This window comes from Perognathus longimembris, chromosome 11, assembly GCF_023159225.1.
Source record: "Perognathus longimembris pacificus isolate PPM17 chromosome 11, ASM2315922v1, whole genome shotgun sequence".
In the NCBI taxonomy this organism is placed as follows: Eukaryota; Metazoa; Chordata; class Mammalia; order Rodentia; family Heteromyidae; genus Perognathus; species Perognathus longimembris.
This window is the reverse complement of record NC_063171.1, coordinates 13,672,772-13,695,252: the sequence shown is the minus strand read 5'-3', so window position 1 is coordinate 13,695,252 and position 22,481 is coordinate 13,672,772. Positions and strand designations below refer to the sequence as shown.

General features: G+C 35.3%; 1 protein-coding gene across 2 annotated transcripts in view; it reads right to left on the bottom strand.

Moving 5' to 3' along the window:
- Positions 1 to 22,481, bottom strand: part of Brinp3 (BMP/retinoic acid inducible neural specific 3) — a 435,670-nt gene that overhangs the window by 117,132 nt on the left and 296,057 nt on the right. For both annotated transcript variants that reach the window (XM_048357694.1, XM_048357695.1), the window contains one exon: positions 18,715 to 18,951. In XM_048357694.1, coding sequence (XP_048213651.1) covers positions 18,715 to 18,951 — 237 coding nt within the window. The remainder of the gene's footprint in view (positions 1 to 18,714; positions 18,952 to 22,481) is intronic.

Sequence of the window (22,481 nt, the reverse complement as noted above, 5' to 3'; positions counted from 1 at the left end):
ATTTCACCCAGAAGCCAAAAGAAACCGCAGCTCTTTTGCCATTGCTTCCATAAGAAAATTACTGGGTGATATATTCTTGAGACTGAATTCAACAATAAAAATCTATGGTCAACAGACTCAGTTAGTATATCACTGAAAGTTTTTTCATGATAGTTACAGTGACACATTGCTTTAGAGAGTGGCTTTGCTTCTAGTCAAGTCATCAAATAACAAGATGAAAATATCCACAGCAACTTACAATGCACAACTGATATGAGGAAAAGTGAATTGCAGTATTATAATCCAAAAATATTTTTTTACAGTGCAAGTATGCTATTTCTCTTTTATGACATATGGCTTGAAATTCAGAAGGGAATTTCAAACCCAAAAGAGTTTGAATGTAAGAGGAAAAAGAATAGACAGATCATAAATCAGGTATGGTTTAAAAAAAAAACTGCTTTCCAACCACCAACATTGAAATAAATTAATGTAGTTACAGTTGCTAATTAAAAAGAATCTTCATTCTTTCAAAAGAATATAGAACACATTCGTCTTAGGATATGTATCCAATAAAATACAAACAAGGAACATTCTTTCGATTGGATACCAAAGCACAGTAAATAAGTAGGTAAAATCCTACAATTCAGCAAGAGAGGAAGTGTCTAAGACCAGGTTAAAGAACAAAAGAAAAGTAGCAGATATAAAGGATAAATCCTGGAGCCAGGCTCTGGAGGTTCATGCCTGTAATCCTAGTTACTTAGGAAGCTGAGATCAGAGGATCAAGTTTCCAAGGCATCTCAGTCTGTAAAGTGCATGAGACTCTTATCTGCAATTAACCACCAAAAAATAGGAAGTATAGCTGTGGTTCTAAGAGGTAGAGCACTGACATTGAGCAAAAAGAGCTCAGGGACTATGGCCAGGCCCTGAGTTCAGGCCCTGCGAGTGGAAAATAAAAGACATGTGTAAAAATTAGCCCAGAGAATTGACAATTCAAACAGATTAGAATGGTTATTGAACTACCTGGGAAAATATAATTCTAGAACAAAAAAAAAGGAATGTTTAAAATTTAATATAACATTTTGACTTCCAATGTTTTAGCAGAAGAAACAACAAGAAAGTGGCACCCAAGACATAATCTCTAATCTACACCTCAGATGTGGCAAAGGAGAATAATAGGATAAATAAGACAATTTCTCAGATGCTGGAGGTTGGCATTTTGAAAAATAGCAAACAAGAGAGTTTCTCTTAGAAGGAATATCCCTCACTTTTTATTGTCAAAATAATGTACAGAGGGTTAGAGTTACATATGTAAGACAGTGAGTATATTTCTTATCAAACTTGTTACCTCCTCCTTCATGTTTCTTCCACCTTCCCCCCTCCTAGATTCCCTCCCGCTCTCCCCTGAGATTTACAGTCGGTTTACAGCATATTGTATTGTAGGTATTGCTGTTGCATTGGTTTTCCTTTTACCCATTGTCTATCCATTTTGGTGTTCCCCTTCCCTAGTTCCGATAAATGTACATATAATTCCCAGTATACTAAAGTCAGTTACAGTGATATCAGGGGTAAAACCATGGGGAAGAAAGACAAAAGAACAAGGCATAATTTCATGGGGTACATTGGAAGTAACAACAACAAAGTTAAACCACTTACTTACAAATCTTCTAGTTCATTTCTCTTAGGATTATCTTATGTGATCATATATACATTGCTACTGAGCTATTGTGTTCCTCTGCTGAGACTATCCTAGACAAGAATTAAATGTTTCCAATGAGTAAAACCATAGAGTTTATGTTTTTTGGGGTCTGGTTCTCTTCACTTAGTATAATTTTTTTCCAAGTCTTTCCTTTCCTCAATGAATGGGGCTAAGCCATTCCTTCTAAGAAAGGCATATAATTCCATTGTGTATATGTACATTTTTTTAATCCGCTCATCTTCATCTACTGAGGGGCATCTGGGTTGGTTCTATATTTTAGTAATGGTAAATCATACTGTCATAAACATAGTTGTGCTGGTAGCATTTGTTTGACCTTGTTTGTAATCCTTTGGTTAAATACCCCAAAGCAGGGATGCTGTGTCATAGGGGAGCTCTATGTGTAGTCTTTTGAGGAATCTCCACACTGCTTTCAAGAGTGGAAAGAAAGACAGACTCTTCATCAAAGAGTGCTGGAAAAATTGGGTAAGCACTTGTTAAAAGCTAAAGCTAGTTCTTTATATATCCCCCTGCACCAGAATAATTCCAAATGGATCAAAGATCTCAATATAAAACAGATACCCTGAAGATATTGCAGGAAGGAATAGAAGAAACACTAAGGCTCCTTGGCACAGGTCAAAACTTTCTTAATATAGGCCTAGAAACACAACAAATCAAAGAAAGTTTGGAGAACTTAGATCGCATCAAACTTCAGAGCTTTTGCACAGAAATTAAAGAGCTAACTAATGAAACTAATTTTCTATCTTGCATGTTCAAACATCACTTATGGTTAATATTTATTCTTTGCTTTTTCCCTCAAATTGACAATCTAACACAGAAGCCCTATATTCAATCATGGCTTCTTACGAGTTAAGAGCAGCTGAGAATTTTCTGCTCAGGGCTCTCTTTTTACTGAGATTCTCAGATCTCTGTCTTCTGGGTAGCTAGGACTACAGGCATGAATAACTACCATCAGATTTAAATTATTGTGTCTTTCATGGTTCAAGACAGGTAACTTGATTTTTTGTGACTATAGAGAAATTAATGGTTCTCAGTATAAATTTCTGTTCTTCCCCAATACATTGTACAGTGGTAATAATAAATTAAGTTTCCCTCAGGGAAATTTTGTATGACTTATGTAAGAAGAGAAAATAACCACTAAACAGTCAATACTGGTAGTTCATCATGTACTATGACATGTAATGTGTATGTTTAAAGTTCAAATATTCAGGATAAATATGATGATTATCTCATGAAAATGCCATTTTTTTTTTGTAAAATAAGAATCACAAATATTCTGTGGGAGAAACTGTTTTTAGGAAGAAAAAGTAAGCATAGTCTACCTAAAAGTAATAAAGAGGGATTACATTATTCTTTATTTTTATTTAAGTCAAGTTATTATGAACTTTCCATACTTCAAATTTGCTGCAAAATATACCATAGTGCTCAATATGTTTTTCCATATAATGTTAGAAAGTATATCTCTTTTCTAATAATGTGTGAACATAAATAATGAAAGTGATTGCATAAACTTTTCTGTACTCCATTCTTGGATCAACATTTTTGTTACTTAACAGAATTAATCCTGACAAAATTACTTATAATACTTATCGATACCATATAATATACTTTATATTGCTTATATATTGTCAGAATTTTTATTAAGTGATATGTTAAATATACTAATATTTATGACTTATACCAATTGAGTCCATTCAGTTTTTGTAAGATTATTACTTGCAAGAATATCATGATTTCAGTAAGTACAGTTTATCATACACTCAGAACTACAGTTGAGGATAACATAGCACATTATGTGTAAAAGAGAATATATTATTTATTTATTTTGTAAATCTCTATTTTTTCAGCAATTTTGGTAAATGAACAATTTGGTTTTAAACCAAATCTGAAAAAATTATACTTCTGGCATTCATAGTAAGTTGTAATGTTTCATTTAAATCTCAGAAGACATTGTTCTTACATAATTGTTGATAGAATTGTTATTTTTTTAATGTGGCATTTAACAAATATATCTTGTTTCTACTATTACTATTGTGATGGGGTTTTATTTATTTCCATTTCCCCCTATACTTTTATATCATGTTCTTTAATTCAAGTCATATATGTCCATAATATATTAAATAAAATATAAGCAATACATAATTTTGTGCATATTTTAAACATACAATAAATTTTCCTCAGATTGTCATGTATAAAATATATACTTTTACCTACAAGCTATCATTAGTAGACATATTTTCTGAGGCTTTCATATTTCAGGACAAAAGCATTCAGACAGCATCAAATCTAAAAACTATTTAGAATTATGTGCTAATCTGAACTTCTGGTTGAATTTTTTATTTGGTGAAAACAGGAAACACCACAATAGGAAAGCATTTGCAAACAAGTCAAGTTGGTCTAATAATATGTGTGACTTACTTTCATGGTTTGTATGAGCTGACAGTAATCAGCATTCTATATTGCTAGGTAAATGCACTCTGACATAAATTCTGTTCATATTTGTGCTAAGAACCGTGTAAATTCAGATGAATATTCTCTTGACATTAAATAGACCTGAATTTTTTTCCAGTTTCAATAAAAATGCTTTTAACATGTTAATTATATGAATCTGTTATCTTTTTATTTTTTTTTTGCCAGTCCTGGGGCTTGGACTATGGGCTTGAGCACTGTCCTTGGCTTCCTCAGCACCACTTCTGGCTTTTTCTAATCATGTGGTGCTGAGGAATTGAACCCAGGGCTTTACACATGCTAGGCAAACACTCTACCACTAAGTTACATTCCCAGCCCCTCTATTATCATTTTTATACATTGACTGACTTGAAAGTAACCAAAATTACTTCCTTATTTCTGTTGCCTTCTTAGAGGATAACATGATTTGAATTATTGTCATATAAGTAACTATCTAAAAATTACATACATTCTTATATTAACGAAACTGAAATTACTTTGTAAGAGCCTTTGGACAGCCCAAATGTGGACAGAATCCAAAGTCTGAATTATGAGAGATGGCATCTAATTTATTTCCATCTCTGAACATTACTTTACTCAAAACATTCTTTTACCAATTCAGTCCAAATTTAAACATGCAACATACAGTGAAAACTAAATACATTGATAAATTAAATTGTCGTGAGGTTATGTCTTTTGTGTTTAGCTAATGAAATGTTCATTTATTTTAAATATTATTAAGTATTCATATCAATACAGAATTATTGTATGTGGAATAATTAGATGTTGGGAGCCGAGCTAGCAGCTAACCTCATCCTGACCTCTGGTTGTGCTGTTATCACAAGGAATGTGGTAAGATTTGGCTTAATTGACAGCCAGCACTTACCAAGATGTTTTACTGTGTCCATAGGCGCCTGGTTTATGTTTACTATTCAGCCTTGTCTTGTTTTATTGCCTCCTGTTATTTACCGACCTAAAAGCTTTCTTATTTTCTTAAACTTTGGTAACCCTATGCCATTCCCTGGTTCCCAAACTGCATAAAAGCTAGATGTTAAGAATAAACGGAACACATAAGATGATGCTAAGTGAAATGAACTCCATGATATGGAAACAAGTGATATATCACAGTTATAACTACTTTCAACGTCCTATGTGAATGTGTAGTTTCTATTATTGATGATGTTTTGTATCACCTTCCTATGTTTGTACCTACACTATCTCTGTAATCTTATCTGAGTATATTGGAAACCGTGTTTACTGGTATTGGAAGTAGGAAATTCAAAGGGAATACCAAATTCGAGAGACACGGGGTAAAAAAAGAGAAATAACTACAAAAGCAATACTTGCAAAACTGTTTGGTGTAAGTGAACTGAACAACTGGGCGGGGGGGAGGGAAGGGGGGGAGGGAGGGGGGCATGAGGGACAAGGCAACAAACAGTACAAGAAATGTATCCAACGCCCAACGTATGATACTGTAACCTCTCTGTACGTCAGTTTGAAAATAAAAATTTGAGAAAAAAAAAAAAAAAAAAAAAAAAAAAAGAATAAACGGGGCTGCAGTCTTGAGTTACATTCTTGAGGTGCAGACCTCCGGAACCCCATCTTTTGTCCCTTGTCTTCTTTTTTCTCTCATCTATTCTTTTTCTTTAGTCCTCGCCCGCTCAATCAGGATTCCTTTTCGCTGCGGGCTAGCTCCGGCAATTAGAAAATAAATCTACTCATATACTCAGCTTTGGGTAATGATGAGTTCTTATCATCAAACAATCTTCCCCAACCCACAGCATCACAAAAGCCTTTGACTTAACAAGGATAGGATTCATCTGAGCTTCAATAGTATAGGTTGATTTTGCTTCTCATTAAACTTAGTATAAACATGATTATGCTGTGTGTGTGAGAGAGAGGGGGGGTGTCTTTTTTGTTCATTGAGCTATTTAAATGCTTTAGTTATTTTGGTTCATGTTTTTAATACTAGTTATTTAAAAGGCTGAGAATGCGAGATTTACATTTTAAGAAAGGGCAGTTCAGGCAGAAAATGTTCAGAAGATACAGTCTCGACAAATAGCTGGATGTAGTGCTGCATAGCCACCATCCTCCATCCCATGTGAGGCTGAGATTTGGTGGACTGTGGATCCAGGCCTTTCCCCTTCACCCTCTCAGCAAAAACATCTGCAAAATTACATTTCCACAGAAAGAATCTTGGGATGACAGCACATGGTTTTATTTTATTTTTGCAAATTTTATGTACAGAGGGGTTAGTTATGGATACAAAACCACATTGGGTTTTCCCCTCACCCCAGTTAGACTGATCATTATCAAGAACACAAATCATAACAGATGCTGGTGGGGATGTGACCCAAAGGGAATGGCATTTATTACATTGTTCCTGGGAATGAAAACTTGTTCAGCCACTCTGGACTATGGCCCATCAATCCCACTTCTGGGCATTTACCCAGATGTCCACAAACAAGCCACACTAAAGGTACCAGCACAACTATGTCCATTGCCTCAGTTTACCATATCCAAGATATGTAATCAACCCAGATGCCCCTCAGTGGATTAAGATGAAGAAAATGTGGTGTATATATACAGAATGGGATTCCATGCTTCCATTGGAAAGAGTGACATTGCCCCATTCCTAAGGAAATGGAAAGACATAGAGCATATATATATATATTATATATTACATATAATATATATTATATGTAATATATATTATATATATATAAAGAAAAGTAAGCCAAACCCAAAGAAACATAGGCTGCATGAACTTCTTCATGTGTAATAACTAGAATGTTCCTATAAATAATTACACTTGGGCATGATTAATTAAACAGCACTCTAAGCATTCACACGGTGAGAACAAAAGAAGATATTCTTAAGAGAGGATCCTAGAACATATGGTTTGTATCTCATCTTCACTGAGAACCTGGAAAATATGTGTGTAGGCATGCACCTGGGTGGAATTAAGACACTTTCTCAAAAATAACCAGCATAAAATAAGAGGTACAGGTGTATGTCAGTGACAGAATGCTTGCCTAGCAAGTGGGAGACACTAGTTCCATCTCTAGCTGAAAACAAATAAATAGTTATGCAAAATATTATTTTTATGAATAGGAATCATTTTCTCTGCTGTTCTTATTGTGTGAGATTTCATAGGTTTCAAGTTGTTGCATCACTTAGTATTTCTTCTCTAACTTTCCTTGAATGTCTGCCATTTAATTTTGAGCCAACAGCATTTCCTACCTTCAAATTATTTATTGAACCTTGATTTACACTGATCAGAAAGCCTATTCAAAATAATTTTAATATTAGCAAATTATGCCATCTTTTATAGATCAGCAACTGGAAATATCAGGTTCATATCGCAAGAACATTTGGGAAATATATTTTAAATACATATTTGGTTCAATGTATATATTTTAATTTAGTTGATTGTGCTAAGTTTTTGATAAAATTCCTCAGCTTTACTGATATTCAGGTTCTTTATTCCTTCATTCATCCAAGCTGATAGGTGAAATTTGCTTACTAAAATAGTGTATTGTTTTTCAAATGTCCTTGAGGCAATATTATGGGATGTTTCCCAAGATTCCAAAGTATACCTCAGATAGACTAAACTCACTTCCTTTGGTTTAGCAGATTTACTTTAGAATATTTGCAAATATTTTTATTTAATATTATATTCAAACAAATACTTTGTCCTTTCAGTTAGAATCTGCATGAACCAGACAATGTTTCTGAAGGGTGTGGCATATGAATGGAATATGATTATTGAAGGAAATAACATCAAATCTTTCCAGTCTTCGGGAAAGCCCAAGAGTCTACTTTTAATAGTAGACAACCAGCACCGGAGGAATGCCTAATAATATTTATCATAATCCCCAACTAACATCCTCGATCACCTTCCTTTATTTTCCACCTCATTTAAAATCTGACAGCCTTCTCAATAGAATTCAAGTCATATCAATTTCTGTTATTGAAAGATTTTCATTATTGGCATAGCTTGAATAAAATTTCCCTTGATTATTCTATAGCAGTAGTTAAATTATTATTTGATTATTCTATTAGTGTAGTTGAATTATTGTTTCACATCTTAAGTAAATCAATAAATTGTATAGCTTCTTTTTGCCCAAGGCTAACACTCTACCTCTTGAGCCAGAGCGCCACTTCTGGCTTTTTCTATATTTGTGGTGCTTAGTAATCGAACCCAGGGCTTCATGTATGCGAGGCAAGCACTCTACCACTAAGCTATATTCCCAGTTCTATCATTTCCAGTCTTATATTATGGCTCTAATTTTTTTGACTTTCATAACTCATGAGATAAGAACTAGATTCATTCTCTGTATGTGAATATCTAATTTTCAAAGCACCATCAGTTGTTATTTATGATATAAAACATCAAAAGATGGACAAATAAAATGCCATATTTTAATAGATGCAGACAAAAAAATAAGATTTCACTCTCTTACATGGGTGAAAGTATATGTTACATAGGAGTACCATGTTGTTTCAATGCATGGATGTTATTTCCATTCTTTGGATACTGTGAATAATAATGTGATAAAAAATGGTCATAGGTGTGCAGATAACTCTAGAACATACTGATTTTATTTCCTTTGGACCTATATGCAGTAGAAGGATGACAGCTCGTGTGTGTGTGTGTGTGTGTGTGTGTGTGTGTGTGTGTGTGTGTGTGTGTTTCCTGAGCTTGAACTCAGGGTCTGAGTACTGTCCTCTAGGCATTGTTTGCAAAACCTAGTGCTCTATCACTTGAACTACAGCTCTACTTCCAGGTTATTCTGGAAGTTAATTTTTCTGGCTTTGAACTGTGATCCTCATATCTCAGCCTTTTGAGTAGATGGGATTACTAGCATGAGCCACCACAGGTGGCAAGTGGCAGTTCTGTTCTTAATACCATTTCCACAATGGCTTTACAAGTTTTCACTCCTGACAGTGAGTGAGAATTGCCTTTCCTCACTTCTAGTTTTTATCTTTGTGATAGCAGCCAATCTTATCACAGCCAGAATATGTGTATGTGTGATGCTTTTACAGTGCATCCCTTTGATGATCATCAGTGTTGAGTTCTTGTTGCTCAATTGTATGTCTTCTTTTGAAATACATTACTCATCACAAAATCAGATATATTTTCATTTTGACTTTCCTATATTTCTTTTATATTTTGGAAGATGACTCCTGTTCATATGTATAGCTTATAAATTCTTCTGTGTGGTTTCTACTATGCTGATTGCTTCCTTAATTATGCAAAAGTTTATGTTTTTGTTTTCTTATATGAAACTAGATATTGATATTAGTGTCTTCAACTTTCCTTAACCACATATTTCGTCATTTTGCCTTTAACTTGTCTTACAGATAGAGACTCTTAGTAAGTTTGTCCTGACTGGCCTTGAATTGTGATTTTCCTACCTGGTACATTTGAATAGCTATGTCCATCATGTAACACAACACCCAGAAGAAGTTATTATTCAGCTGGGTGTAACAATTAGTCTACTTTTCCACTTACTATGAGTACTTAGATAGTATTGTCAAAACATATTTTCCCATATCCTGGAGCATGTCTCCTATTATAATTCAGTGTTCTATCATTTCCAGTCTTATATTATGGCTCTAATTTTTTTGACTTTCATAACTCATGAGATAAGAACTAGATTCATTCTCTGTATGTGAATATCTAATTTTCAAAGCACCATCAGTTGTTATTTATGATATAAAACATCAAAAGATGGACAAATAAAATGCCATATTTTAATAGATGCAGACAATACATTTGATAAATTTAATATATTTTTGTAATAATGCTAAACAAATTAGATATGGAAAGGAAGTACATCATTGTAATATAGGCTATATATAAAGGTCAACATTTAAACTAAATGGAGAAAATTTGAAGGATTTCTATCATAGATATGAAACAAAATAAAGATAGGCCTCAGCACTGAAAATTCTAGCCAGAGAGCTCAGGCAAGAAAAAGCAATACTGATTTTCCAAATTAGAAATGGGGAAGTTATCACTGAATGTATTGAATATATGTACACAAAAAATAAACAAGACAAACAACAACAACAAATTAAGGCTTGATTTCACAGTCTTGTATTGACTAAGTCATTTCTCCAGTACCTTTTGCTTGTAAGTTAAATGTTAGACTTCAGATTTGTTTGTTTGTTTACACAGAGTTGGTCAGCACTTTATTCACCTAAGCTAAGACCATTAATACATATCACTATTCCTAAATGAGAGTTCTCATTATATTTTTGTCCTTACCTGCCTAAAAGCAGGATTCTCTGGACAACCATTTTAGGATCAAAGCAGAATCCTCTTGACCTTTACTTCTCAAGTAGTCAGGGTTATAGTCACAGCCATCATATCTAGTCAACATGATCAATATGATCTCCCAAACTACTGTCAGTATAGATAAACAAATTCATCATATTTGCAAGATATAAATATTTTAATTACTATTTCTATATGCCAAGAGAAAAATTCCCAACCTGCTTTCACTGTATCTCATCTCAGTACCCTGGATACTGTATATGCAGGCATTAGAACTAAGGAAGGGAAAGGGAATATCAAAATCAAGAGACAAATGATAAAAAGACAAACCATTCCTGTGGGCACACCTGGAAGTCAACTAGCTGGCCCCACCTGTTTCTCAGTCTTGGGGCCACATGTGGCTAAGATGGCAGTGCCTAACAACAACATGCAGCTGCTACAAGTGTCTTTGGTTATGACCCAGAGGCAGTTCTGTGGGCTGTGATGCCCCCCACCCAGCTCTTCCAACCTTGATGGACAGCTCATGACTCCCCTTCCTGCCGACCTTAGACCTGATTGGCTCCTATGCTTTATATTAGTGGCACGTACTTCCCCAATAAACCAGATCTTGCGCAGACTTGCTGACTTGACTCCCAGACATGTCTGTTTGTCCTCCTGTGAGGGAGGGCTGGATGCAGGCGGTCTGCCCACCCTTTCCTTTCTTGGCTTGTCTGGTCGGGGTGGGGCGAGCCTTCCCCATCACTCCCGTGGGTCAGGGGAGCACGGGGGGGGGGGTGTGCTAAAAAACCCCGACACATTCCAAAAGCAATACAAAACCATTTGGTGTAAACCAACTGTACAACTCATGAGGAGGTGGTGGGAGGGGAGAGGGGGGAGAAATGAGGAAGGAGGTAACTAGTTGTAATCATGGGCTGGGAATATGGCCTAGTGTTAGAGTACTTGCCTCGCATGCATGAAGCCCTGGGTTTGATTCCCGAGCACTACATATATAGAAAAAGCCAGAAGTGGCACTGTGGCTCAAGTGGTAGAATCCTAGCCCTGAGCAAAAAGAAGCCAGGGATCATGCTCAGGCCTTGAGTCCAAGCCAAAGGACTGGCAAAACAAACAAATAAAAAAAAAAAAAAAACAGAAAACTCACTGCCTTACATATGAATCTGTAACCCATCTGTACCTCATTTTGACAATAAAGAAAAAAAAATTAAAAATCCTGCTCTGGCCTTTGCTCTTGTTTCTTATTCTAAGACAGTATCAGAGATTAAATAACGGAGCAAGGAGTGTGAGCAATTAAGAAAAGATTCAGGTTGGTCAAATAGCTGAGGCTGTATTTAAGACATCCCACAATCTTCAAACTAGGCAATCCTGGCAAACTGTGAAACTGTGGTTGGCCAATTCAAGCAGAGGGGCAGGGCCTGCTGCTTTAGAGATAAAAAGGGAGCAGCCCAGTACTCCATGTATTTGCTTGCTAGGATGTCAGCTAATGGTACATGTTTCTGTGCAAAAGTAAGATTTCCCTTTTTGAGTTCCTTCACAGTGTGTGTGTGTGTGTGTGTGTGTGTGTGTGTGTGTGTTTGTGAGAGAGAGACAGAGACAGACTGTGTTCTAGATAAGAAGAAAGAGCAGATTCACATTTATTTACTCACAATAGAGAAGATTATAACATTCGAAAACAAAGAAAAGAAAACTAAGTCTGTTCAGAGAACCCTCCAGGGGGCTGGGAATATGGCCTAGTCGTAAAGTGCTCACCTCCTATACATGAAGCTCTGGGTTCAATTCCTCAGCACCACATACATAGAAAAAGCCGGAAGTGGCGGCGCTGTGGTTCAAGTGGTAGAGTGCTAGCCTTAAGCAAAAAGAAGCCAGGGACAGTGCTCAGGCCCTGAGTTTAAGCCCTAAGACTGACAAAAAAACAAAAACAAAACAGAGAACCCTCTAGTAAAGGGTCCAGAAAAGGGGGTTGAGAACATTATGGCATAAAAGATGGAATTGAGTGCACAGGAAAAATGAATTATGGAAACCTGGCAAAATGAGAATAAGAATTCTAGAACTAGGAAAACAGCAAAAAGCAGAACTTTGAAGGCTCCCTTTGACATTCCCATTAGATCATTTGGACAAATGTTAAGGATCTCTTTGTTGCTATTACCCCTCCCCCCCCCACCCACATGTTACTCTTCTGTTCAGGGCAGAAATAGGGATGCAATTCCATGATTTCATTCTATCATGCTGTTTGGAGCTCACACAGTCTGTCATAATTTTCAGGAGAACAGATTGACTTGATTCCATCCTTAGGGCTCAGGGAGAAAGTTGACAATTCTAAGCTGTCTAATTCTATGTTCTGTGCTTTTGTGTGGTGTGTGATTTTAGGAGAGAAAACATCATATTAAAAGGTATAAATGTAATGGAGAAGGGCAGCACACAGATTATATTTTGATTTCAGTTAATTTATAGGCTCAGCAAAAGAAATTAAGCTGCCTCAGACTAATATCTCTTATCACTAGGAATGTGGTGAAACGAAATATTTAGACCTCAAGCCCAAACCCTAGCACTTTTAGCAACTCATAGCTATAGACTCCTCCACTCAAAAAAAAAAAAAAAAGAAAGAAAGAAAGAAACTGGTATGAGAAGAGAAAGACTTATTAAGGGTGGCAGCCATTTTAAGACAGCACTTCAGCATATCTTCAGGGGACAGCCATTGACCTTAGCTGATATCAGGGAGAAATTTAGGGCAGGAGTGAGAAGGTAAATATAAAATACTCCCCCACAGTTTCAGATTTGGTCAGAGTTGGCACCAAATAAAGCTATTTGTTTTTTTGTTGTTTTTTTTTAAGATTGCTCAGGGGAGTCTTTGTTATAATAAGAATTATTGATTCGGGGGCGGGGGGTGGCGGTGTTTAGGTCCTTCTGGATTCCTAGCTACCTCAGGATGAGTAGTTAGTATATACCACCAGGCTACAGTCCTATAACAAAGGGTAGGAAGATGACTGACAGATTCTAGGATATTAACATATAGCAATCTCAGAAACCTTTAGTATTATAAGGCCATGATCTCAGAGAAAGTCCTTTCCAAGGCATGCTTAAATTATTTGTTATGATTCCTCCATGATGATACTGGGAAAGAGGCATAATGGATATGCAGTAGTAGATGTAGTTAATTAAGTAATTTACAATTGGGGAATTTTCCTAATAACTAATCTGAGTAAACTTCTGTTTGCACTTACCTAGACTTTAAATATGTTCAAAGAAAAGAAGGACTGGGTCTTCGTGGCTCTCAGTTGTAATCCCAGCTACCCAGGAGTCTAAGACTGGGAATTGCTGTGAGAAGCCAGCTGGGGCAGGAAGGTCTTTGAGACTTTTATGTACAATTATCCACAAATGGGTGGAAGCTGTGAAGCTGTGTCTCAAATGGTAGAGCATCAATTTTATACATGAAAGCTTGGGGACAGCACCGACACTCTTAATCAAAACCAGCACCAAAAAAATAAAAAGTAAGAAAGAAAGGATGGAACAATGTATATAATGTATATGGACTCTAAACTGTGCACTTTGCTATCTATACCTATATCTATCTATCTATCTATCTATCTATCTATCTATCTATCTATCTATCACTTTAAAATGACTGATACTCTTTCTTTCACAAGGGAGCTCTCTTCAGATCATTAATATTCCCAAGACTCTCTCGAATGTCCAATTTGATGCCTATACTCCCTATGAAGCTTAAAGACCAAGAAGGTGATTATCTACTCTGCCAAGGGAAAAGAGTAATGTAGGATTGTCAACTAACAATAATCAGTGGTAAAACAGAAGGAAACATTAGACATGTGAGGAGCAATAGAATTCCCTTGTCACAGTTACAATTTCTCACTCGCTGATAGAAGACCCTTTTGTGTTTCAGTTTTAGAGGTTAGGGATTATTCTTATTGGTATTCTGATCATATAATGCAATTTTGTTTAGAAATAATGGATCCCACTACTATAAGTCCTCCTTAATGCCAACCTTGTCTCCTAACCCTGAAGGCAATAATTTGGAGGTAATTGTAGTGGGGGGTAAATGATTTAAGACAGGTCATAGCTGTTGAGACAAATGGTGAAGCAACTGACTTGTTGGCATAGGTAAACTCTTCTGTTTGCATTCGAAATAAAAGTAGTTGTTATTATTATTGTTTTTTGGCCAGTTCTGGGCCTTGGACTCAGGGCCTGAGCACTGTTCCTGGCTTCTTCCCGCTCAAGGCTAGCACTCTGCCATCTGAGCCACAGCAAAAAGTAGTTTTTAAACAAGTATGGCATGTCAAGTATTCAGTTTGTCCCTCTTTTTTTAATTTTATTTATTTATTTTCAAATTTTTATTATCAAACTGATGTACAGAGAGGTTACAGTTTCATACGTTAGGCATTGGATACATTTCTTTCTTTCTTTTTTTTTTTTTTTTTTTTTTTTTGGCCAGTCCTGGGGCTTGGATTTAGGGCCTGAGCACTGTCTCTGGCTTCTTCTTGCTCAAGGCTAGCACTCGGCCACTTGAGCCACAGCGCCACTTCTGGCCATTTTCTATATATGTGGTGCTGGGGAATCGAACCCAGGGCCTCATGTATACAAGGCAAGCACTCTTGCCACTAGGCCATATCCCCAGCCCCTGGATACATTTCTTGTACTGTTTGTTACCTTGTCCCTCTTTGGGATGGGTCAAAGAACCTGCTGGCATGCATGAGATCCCTCTTTCAAGATAAGAGGCTCAGGGCAACAAATCCTGCAGGACTGTTTCCATTGTTTCCAATGGTTGCTTAATCCCACCTTAGTCAATTAAGTCACCATCACTTAACTCTAACATCATCTCTGGCCTCTAATTATCACCATCTTGCCTACAGAGTTCCTGAGAAATGTATCTGGGTACTGTGAAATCTGGTCTGCTGAGGAGATGGGAATGCATCTGTTCTCACCAATTGGAGAACTGATGTTTGGTGGCATTGTGGAGGACTTTATCTTGAGGCATTTATGGTCAATTGGAGCATAACCCACACTATGGTTTAAGTAGCTATGTTTTTCACCCTGCCACTTCAAAAAGGAAAGAGTTTGTCAAATAAGAAAGTGTTTTAATTATGTCTCCAACAACCAACAGATTTTTCATTTATACTGCGGGGGGGGGGGGCAGTAAAGGGATTTGGAGGACAATTAACTCCTACAAGAAAGATTTCATAGGAATATTGCATTGTGACAGAAAAAGAAGGGTAGGTATCCTGATTGGGAGGCAAAAGTTGTGCCTTCTTTCCCCCAAACGCAGCCTAAGATGGGACTACCAACTAAAAATTCAGAGGTAAATGAATCCCTCAGTAGGTGGCTACAAATTGGAAGAGTGGCTGGCTTCTATTCTCCTATCATTCTTTGTTGTAATTGGGATAATGGCTTTAATTGGATGTTATGGGACTAGTTCATATGAAGACTAATTTATAGATTCATAGACACTGCCCTATCCAAACTTCTGTATCATAACAAGAAATACAGCTGAGGGAGGAAGTCAAATAATTTTAAAAGACTTTGAACAATAGAAAAAATTGAAAGTGGTGGATTATTTTAAAAGCAGTCTTTTCTATCCAAGTGGGTTGCTTAAAAGTTCTTAATGGCCTGGTAGCTTGGCTCTTGTTGATTATTCTGCTAAGACAATATCAGAAAGTAAAAGTAATAAAGGTTTTGCATAATTAAGACATTCTACCCTCTTCAAAATAGACAGTTGTGCACAAGGTTATGAAGCTGAGCTTGTTCAATTCAAGCAGAAGCCAGGGCCTGCTGCTTTAGAGATCAAAGGGAGCAGCAGACCTGTTCTGTGTTCTTGCTCACTGGGTTTTGAGCTAATGACGTACCCTTCTGTGCAGAAGTAAAGTTTGCCTTGCTGAGTTCCTTTGAGTTTGGTGTCCTTATTCTTACATGACACCCCAACATCCTGAGCCATATACACAAATCCAATCTTTAAAGTTAGGAATAATTAAAATACCTAAAAACAAATGTTCCAAAAACGAAGAAAGTATTTATAATTAAAATCACAAAATACTGAAGAAAAATTACATGGGACATGTTTTTAAAGTTATCCTATGTTTACAGATTGGCAGAATACATACTCAAATGCATATTGTATATACAGGTTTAGTGAAATCCCAATAAAACTTGTAGTGAATTTCATCACAAATAAGAATAAAAATGGGGCTGGGGATATGGCCTAGTGGCAAGAGTGCCTGCCTCATATACATGAGGCCCTGGGTTCGATTCCCCAGCACCACATATACAGAAAATGGCCAGAAGTGGCGCTGTGGCTCAAGTGGCCGAGTGCTAGCCTTGAGCAAAAAGAAGCCAGGGACAGTGCTCAGGCCCTGAGTCCAAGCCCCAGGACTGGCAAAAAAAAAAAAAAGAATAAAAATGATCATAAAATTTGCATAGAACCCTTCCCCCCACCCCACAAACTAATAGGCAAAACAGATATTCAACAAAAAAAGATATATTTTAGGTCTTGACTTTAAAACATATAGATAAACATATAGATAAAACATAGAAATATGTTATAATAAATGCCATGATATTCTCATAAATCAAATAGAGCCAACGCAACACAATTGAAAATCTAGATATTTCTAGATTCATGTATACCCAACAGACTTATGTTTATTAATTACTTAATGGTGGATATTGGTCAAGAGATTTTGTCATCTCCCTGATTACACACCATCCCAGGCTCCAGAAAACACTGTCTACTTCTCTACTTTGAGTTCAAAGATTTCAATGCATTATATTTTCTATTTCTTTAAAAGGCTATTAACTTCAAGAATCTATTCAGTTATCTTCTTCTATAATTTAGTATTTTTCTATGTTTATTTGAAAGTCACGGATTTCTAACACTTTTTCCTAAATCCTATAGAGTTTCACCATACTATACATATTTTAAATCCTTATTCCTATGTCTTTCTTCTTTGTCAGTCATGGGGCTTGAACTCAAGGCTTGTGTGCTGACCCTGAGCTTTTTCACTCAAGGCTTGTGTTTTTCCACTTTGAATAACAGCATCATTTCCTGTTTACTGGTGGTTAATTGGAGAGTCTCACTGATTTCCCTGCAGGGGCTGGCTTTGAACTGTGATCCTCAGATCACAGCTTCCTGAGTAGGATGAGTTGGTATGTCCTAGGATGACAAGCATACTGATTCTGGCTCTATGTTTAATTCTAATTTTTAAGTCATAAATTATGACATACATAATATGAGCATTTTCTAAACTTGAAAAATTATACTATATCATTATTAACTTTGGTGCTTTATAAAATGGCAACTGCTAAAGGCAATACATACTTATTAAGAGTTCTACAACCAAGAAAAAACAGTACTGAAAATCAAGCACAAGCCTTCCTAAAAATTCAAAAATAATACCAACACCAAAAACAACAACAAAACTCATTAGCAGCTCAAAGTTGATCTCAATATGATTATAAAATAATATATTACTTAAAGTTGAGCAATCATGTGAATGATGTTAATGTAAAGAAGGTATAGAACAAATGCTCTATTTTGCTTTCCAAAATTGAGCATCACTGAGAAGTTATTTTTTCTTTCTTTTTAAATTTCTTTTCATTTCTTTATTGCTAAAGTGATGTACAGAGGGTTACAGTTTCATATGTAAGGCAGTGAGTACATTTCTTATCCAACTTGTTACCTCCTCCCTCATTTTTCCTCCACCACCCCCTGCCCCATTTCCCTCCCTGCCATGAGTTGTACAGTTAGTTTACACCATATAGTTTTGTAAGAATTGCTGCTGCATTGGTTTGTCTTTTTATCGTTGTCTTGTCTTTTGATTTTGGTATTCTCTTTCCCTTTCCTAGTTCCAATATACATATATACTTTATTCAGGGTACCAAAATCAGTTTACGTGATATCGGGTAAAACCATGGGAAAGAAACACAAAAGAAAAAAGTCATAATTTCACATGGTATGTTGAAAATAACAAAATGAATGATAAACCCCTTGTTTCCATAACATGAAGTTCATTTCACTTAGAATCATCTTATTTGTCCATATGGTCATAGCTATTGAGAGATATCAGGTAATGAACTGTTTCTAATACCCAAAGTCAGGGAGAGGTTAAACTCCAGTGTCTATAATGTATAGCAGCACACAGTTAAACATTGAACATCCAGTAACAAAGGACACATAAATGTCCACCTGGAAGAATAATGAAAAGTAACTATATGACAAGATTCTCTGATCTTTTTAATAAAGTTTATGATCAATGATGTAGTTGGTATAATAAAGCATACTACTTACCTGATTCCTCAAAGTCAATGTTGTAGGCTTTCCATGTTTCAGTTATTCGCAGGAGATTTTCTTCCATGGCTTGAATGTCCATGGAGGGGCAGTTGCATTCTGGGAACTTGGGGCCACATTGGCACCAGCAATCGTTGTCCTTACAAATAAACTCCCCCTCTGAATTACAAGCAATGTAGCTTAAAGCTGCTTGCACGAAATGTTCCTGAAGGTAGTCTGGTAGGAGCACTTGAAGCCCTTGGAAAAGAAGCAAAGCAATCAATTTTACCATATTAAAGATAAATCAAAGTATACTTTTGTGGCACTGAGGAAAAAACAGCAAATAATATATTAACAGTTATAATAATCTGAAGGCAGAAGGGAGGCATAAGCTTATATATGCTTGTAAAATATATCTCAGGACAAGAAAGACACATGGCCTATGTGACCTAGTTGTTTAACATTGACTTGTGAGATTGTGAAAGTTTCATAAAATTCCTTCCTTTTCAGAAAACAAGCAAAAATTAAAAAAAAAAAAGTAAGCCAGGTGACTCACATCTGCAATCTCTAGCTTCTCATTAGGTTGAAATATGAGGGTGGCAGTTCAAAGCCACTCCATGAGAGTCTCTCCATTAAACTACTCAGAAGCGACTCTGTGGCTCAAGTGAATGTTAGCCTTGAGCAAAATAAGCTCAAGAACAGAGCTCAGGCCCTGAGTTCAAGCCCCAGAAGTTACACACACACACACACACACACACACACACACACACACACACACACACACTTAAAAAAAACTAATAATATGTTTCTTAGCACTTATTGTATTTAAAGATATGGATTTTTAGCATTTCTTACTAAATATGAAAACAGTGTAAAGCCGAATATTCTGTCCATCCACTTAATAAAAAACTTAAAAATAAGGACAATTTTGGCCAACAATAAATTATTATTTAACAACAAATTGGATTTTGATAAATGTTTTGTGATTTAGTTATATCAAGAAAAAATCAATTTATTGCCTATTGATTTGTTATTTAGGAAGTCATGCATATTAGGAAATAATTGTCTTTGTAAATATATTACACTTCCAATGTCATATTTTAGGTTAATTCTCCCATGCAGAGGCCAGGTATTAATTTTATTTTATCTTCAACCAATAAGTTATGTATTGAACATCTGCCAATGGGATGTAATTGTTAGAAATTTAAATAAGAAAATTGCTGACATACATTATAGGATGCTTCTTGATAAGAGTAAGAGGACATGCAATTCACTAGATATAGTTAACTGTCTAAGATATATTAGCTACAGGAAAGTTAGAAAACATTCCACCCCAAAACAAGATTTCAATATCATTTGAAATATGGATAGTTTTTAACACTAAGAAATTTGCTGTACATTTCAAAGCATGGTGCGTTTGTGGTTTTTCTTTTAACTAGTACTTTTTCAATACAAAGTGAAAGGCTTAACAAAAGCATTATTGAGTTATTTAGAAAAAAAAGAAAGTTGCAGACATCTGTACAATTCCTATAGCAAGGTGAGTTGTGTAGGATTTATTCATGCATATTTAGCTGACTTAATAATGGAGGATACTCAAAAGAGGCACTGCTTAGAGGTAGAGGTATAAAGAAAAAAAATTAGGCAAGTACATGAAGAAGATTCACAAAACCTAAACTAAGGAAATGATGGTAGAAAGTTAATTTAGGTTATAGGAGAAGCATGATAACCTACTAGAGCATTTTTCATTTGATACAATACAAATGAAATGTGTTAGGTACCATCAGATCACCAAAGATAAAGGAGGAAATGTTTATAAATGTGGAGTTCTCTACATCACAGAGGTACTGACTAATTTAGAAATATACATTCAGGGTGAGAAACTGATTTAAGAGTCCATTCTAAAGCCTCAGGGATGAAGAACAATATGTTAAATCACGTAACACATGTATTCAGACATGCAAAGCAGATATTCAAAGCTATTGATCTATTTGAAATGTATAATTTCATAAAAATAAATTTACATAGTAACTTGCTGTATTACAACTTTCAACCTATAAAAGTTATAGTGCTTTCATAGAAATAACAAAATAGGAAAGTACTTAGGAGAGTAGTAAATAATGGCAAGAAATGAGATACATTTCAGACAAAACTTATTGTCTATCAATACCTGTATAGACAGATTTTTAGATATAGATATATCTCCACAAGATGGTGGGTTGTTTATAGACTTATTAAATATGTTTTAAATTCCATAACAGTCCCACCAATTTAAGTAGTAACTGGCATCTACTGAAATAAATTGAACTTTTTAGCAGACAGTATTGCTAGTGTTATCCAAAGCAGTATTTTAAAGATTTCTAGAAGTAGGAGAGGAGAAATAGTGACTACATTGTCATTACAGAACATGGAATTGTAAAGTAAAGGCTATTGTTATAAGATAGTGTGATGATATGAAGGGAACTGTGTGTGGAGATGGGAGCCTGGGAGGAAAGGTAAGGGGAAATCAGAAGGGGATGAAAGGTTAACTATTATGATATTATATATACACATGTAGCCCAATGAATTCCAGTAAAAACACTTAAAATGTATACAAAGGGGTACTTAAGAAAGGGTAATGGAGATGAGATGAAACATGATCAAAAAATATTATATGCAGTTAATGTCATAATTGCAAAGGTTTGAGCAATTAACATATGCTAATGATTTTTTTCTTTAAACCAGAATGTGAAGCAGAACAAAGCCTGCATGCTAAAAGAACATGAAATAAAATATTGGTATTTCCTGTGTTGAAGGAATAGTTTGTTTGTTTGTTAGAAATTTTCAAAGTGAAAACAACTAAAAAAGCTAGGTTATATATTACAAAAAGTCTAAAGGGATGAAAAGACTATAGGGTACTGTGGACTAGACAGGCAAGATGAAAAGCCATTGGGAGTGAGTTAAATAATGAATTGCTTTGTTTTTATAGTTGAAATAGGTAACAAATCAAAAACTTACATTTTGAACTACCCATGGCACTGGTAATTAGCTCCTCAGGTATGTTATTCATCCAGTTAAACTACAAACTCAATGAGCAAACAAAAATAAAAGTGAAGCCAAAAAAAAAAAAAAAAACAAACCTGAAACATTATTTCAATTGGCTCAATATAGAATAAATGAAGATATAATTGGGAAAAGTAGCAAACCTCTGCAGGAATAAAACATCTTTAACTGCTTGGATTCATTTTTAAATAAATATTTAAATATGCAACAATATATAAGCCAATAAACAATTTAGAGATTGTTACTATAAACTATAATTTCTATTTAGAACTACAATTTAACTCAAAACTCAATCAAAACTAATAACAGATATCTTTGGAAAAATTTCTGGAAAGTCTATAAAATAATCAGCTGGGTAATTTCGCAACTAAAATAGATAATTGGGAGATTTAAAAAAAACTAACATCACCTTAAATTAATAGATTTTATAGCTGTTGATTACATTTTTGGCATGATGAGTCTTAGTAAAAATTATTTGACCACTTCTCAAAGTGATATATTGTAAGTACTGAGAAAATTAATTCATATACATCCAAAAGATGGAGAAATACCTTCATGAAGCAGAAGTTCTTGTTTATTACTACCAGTCATCCAGACAGTAAAATTAACATTTAATCATCTATCAAATACTAGCTTGTTCTTGTGCCAATTTATTGAAATATAACTTTGGAAACAACTATCCTGTGAGCTAATTGGAACTCAGTGGTATTGATCATTTTTTCTATTTCTGAGAATTTCACTAAAATGCT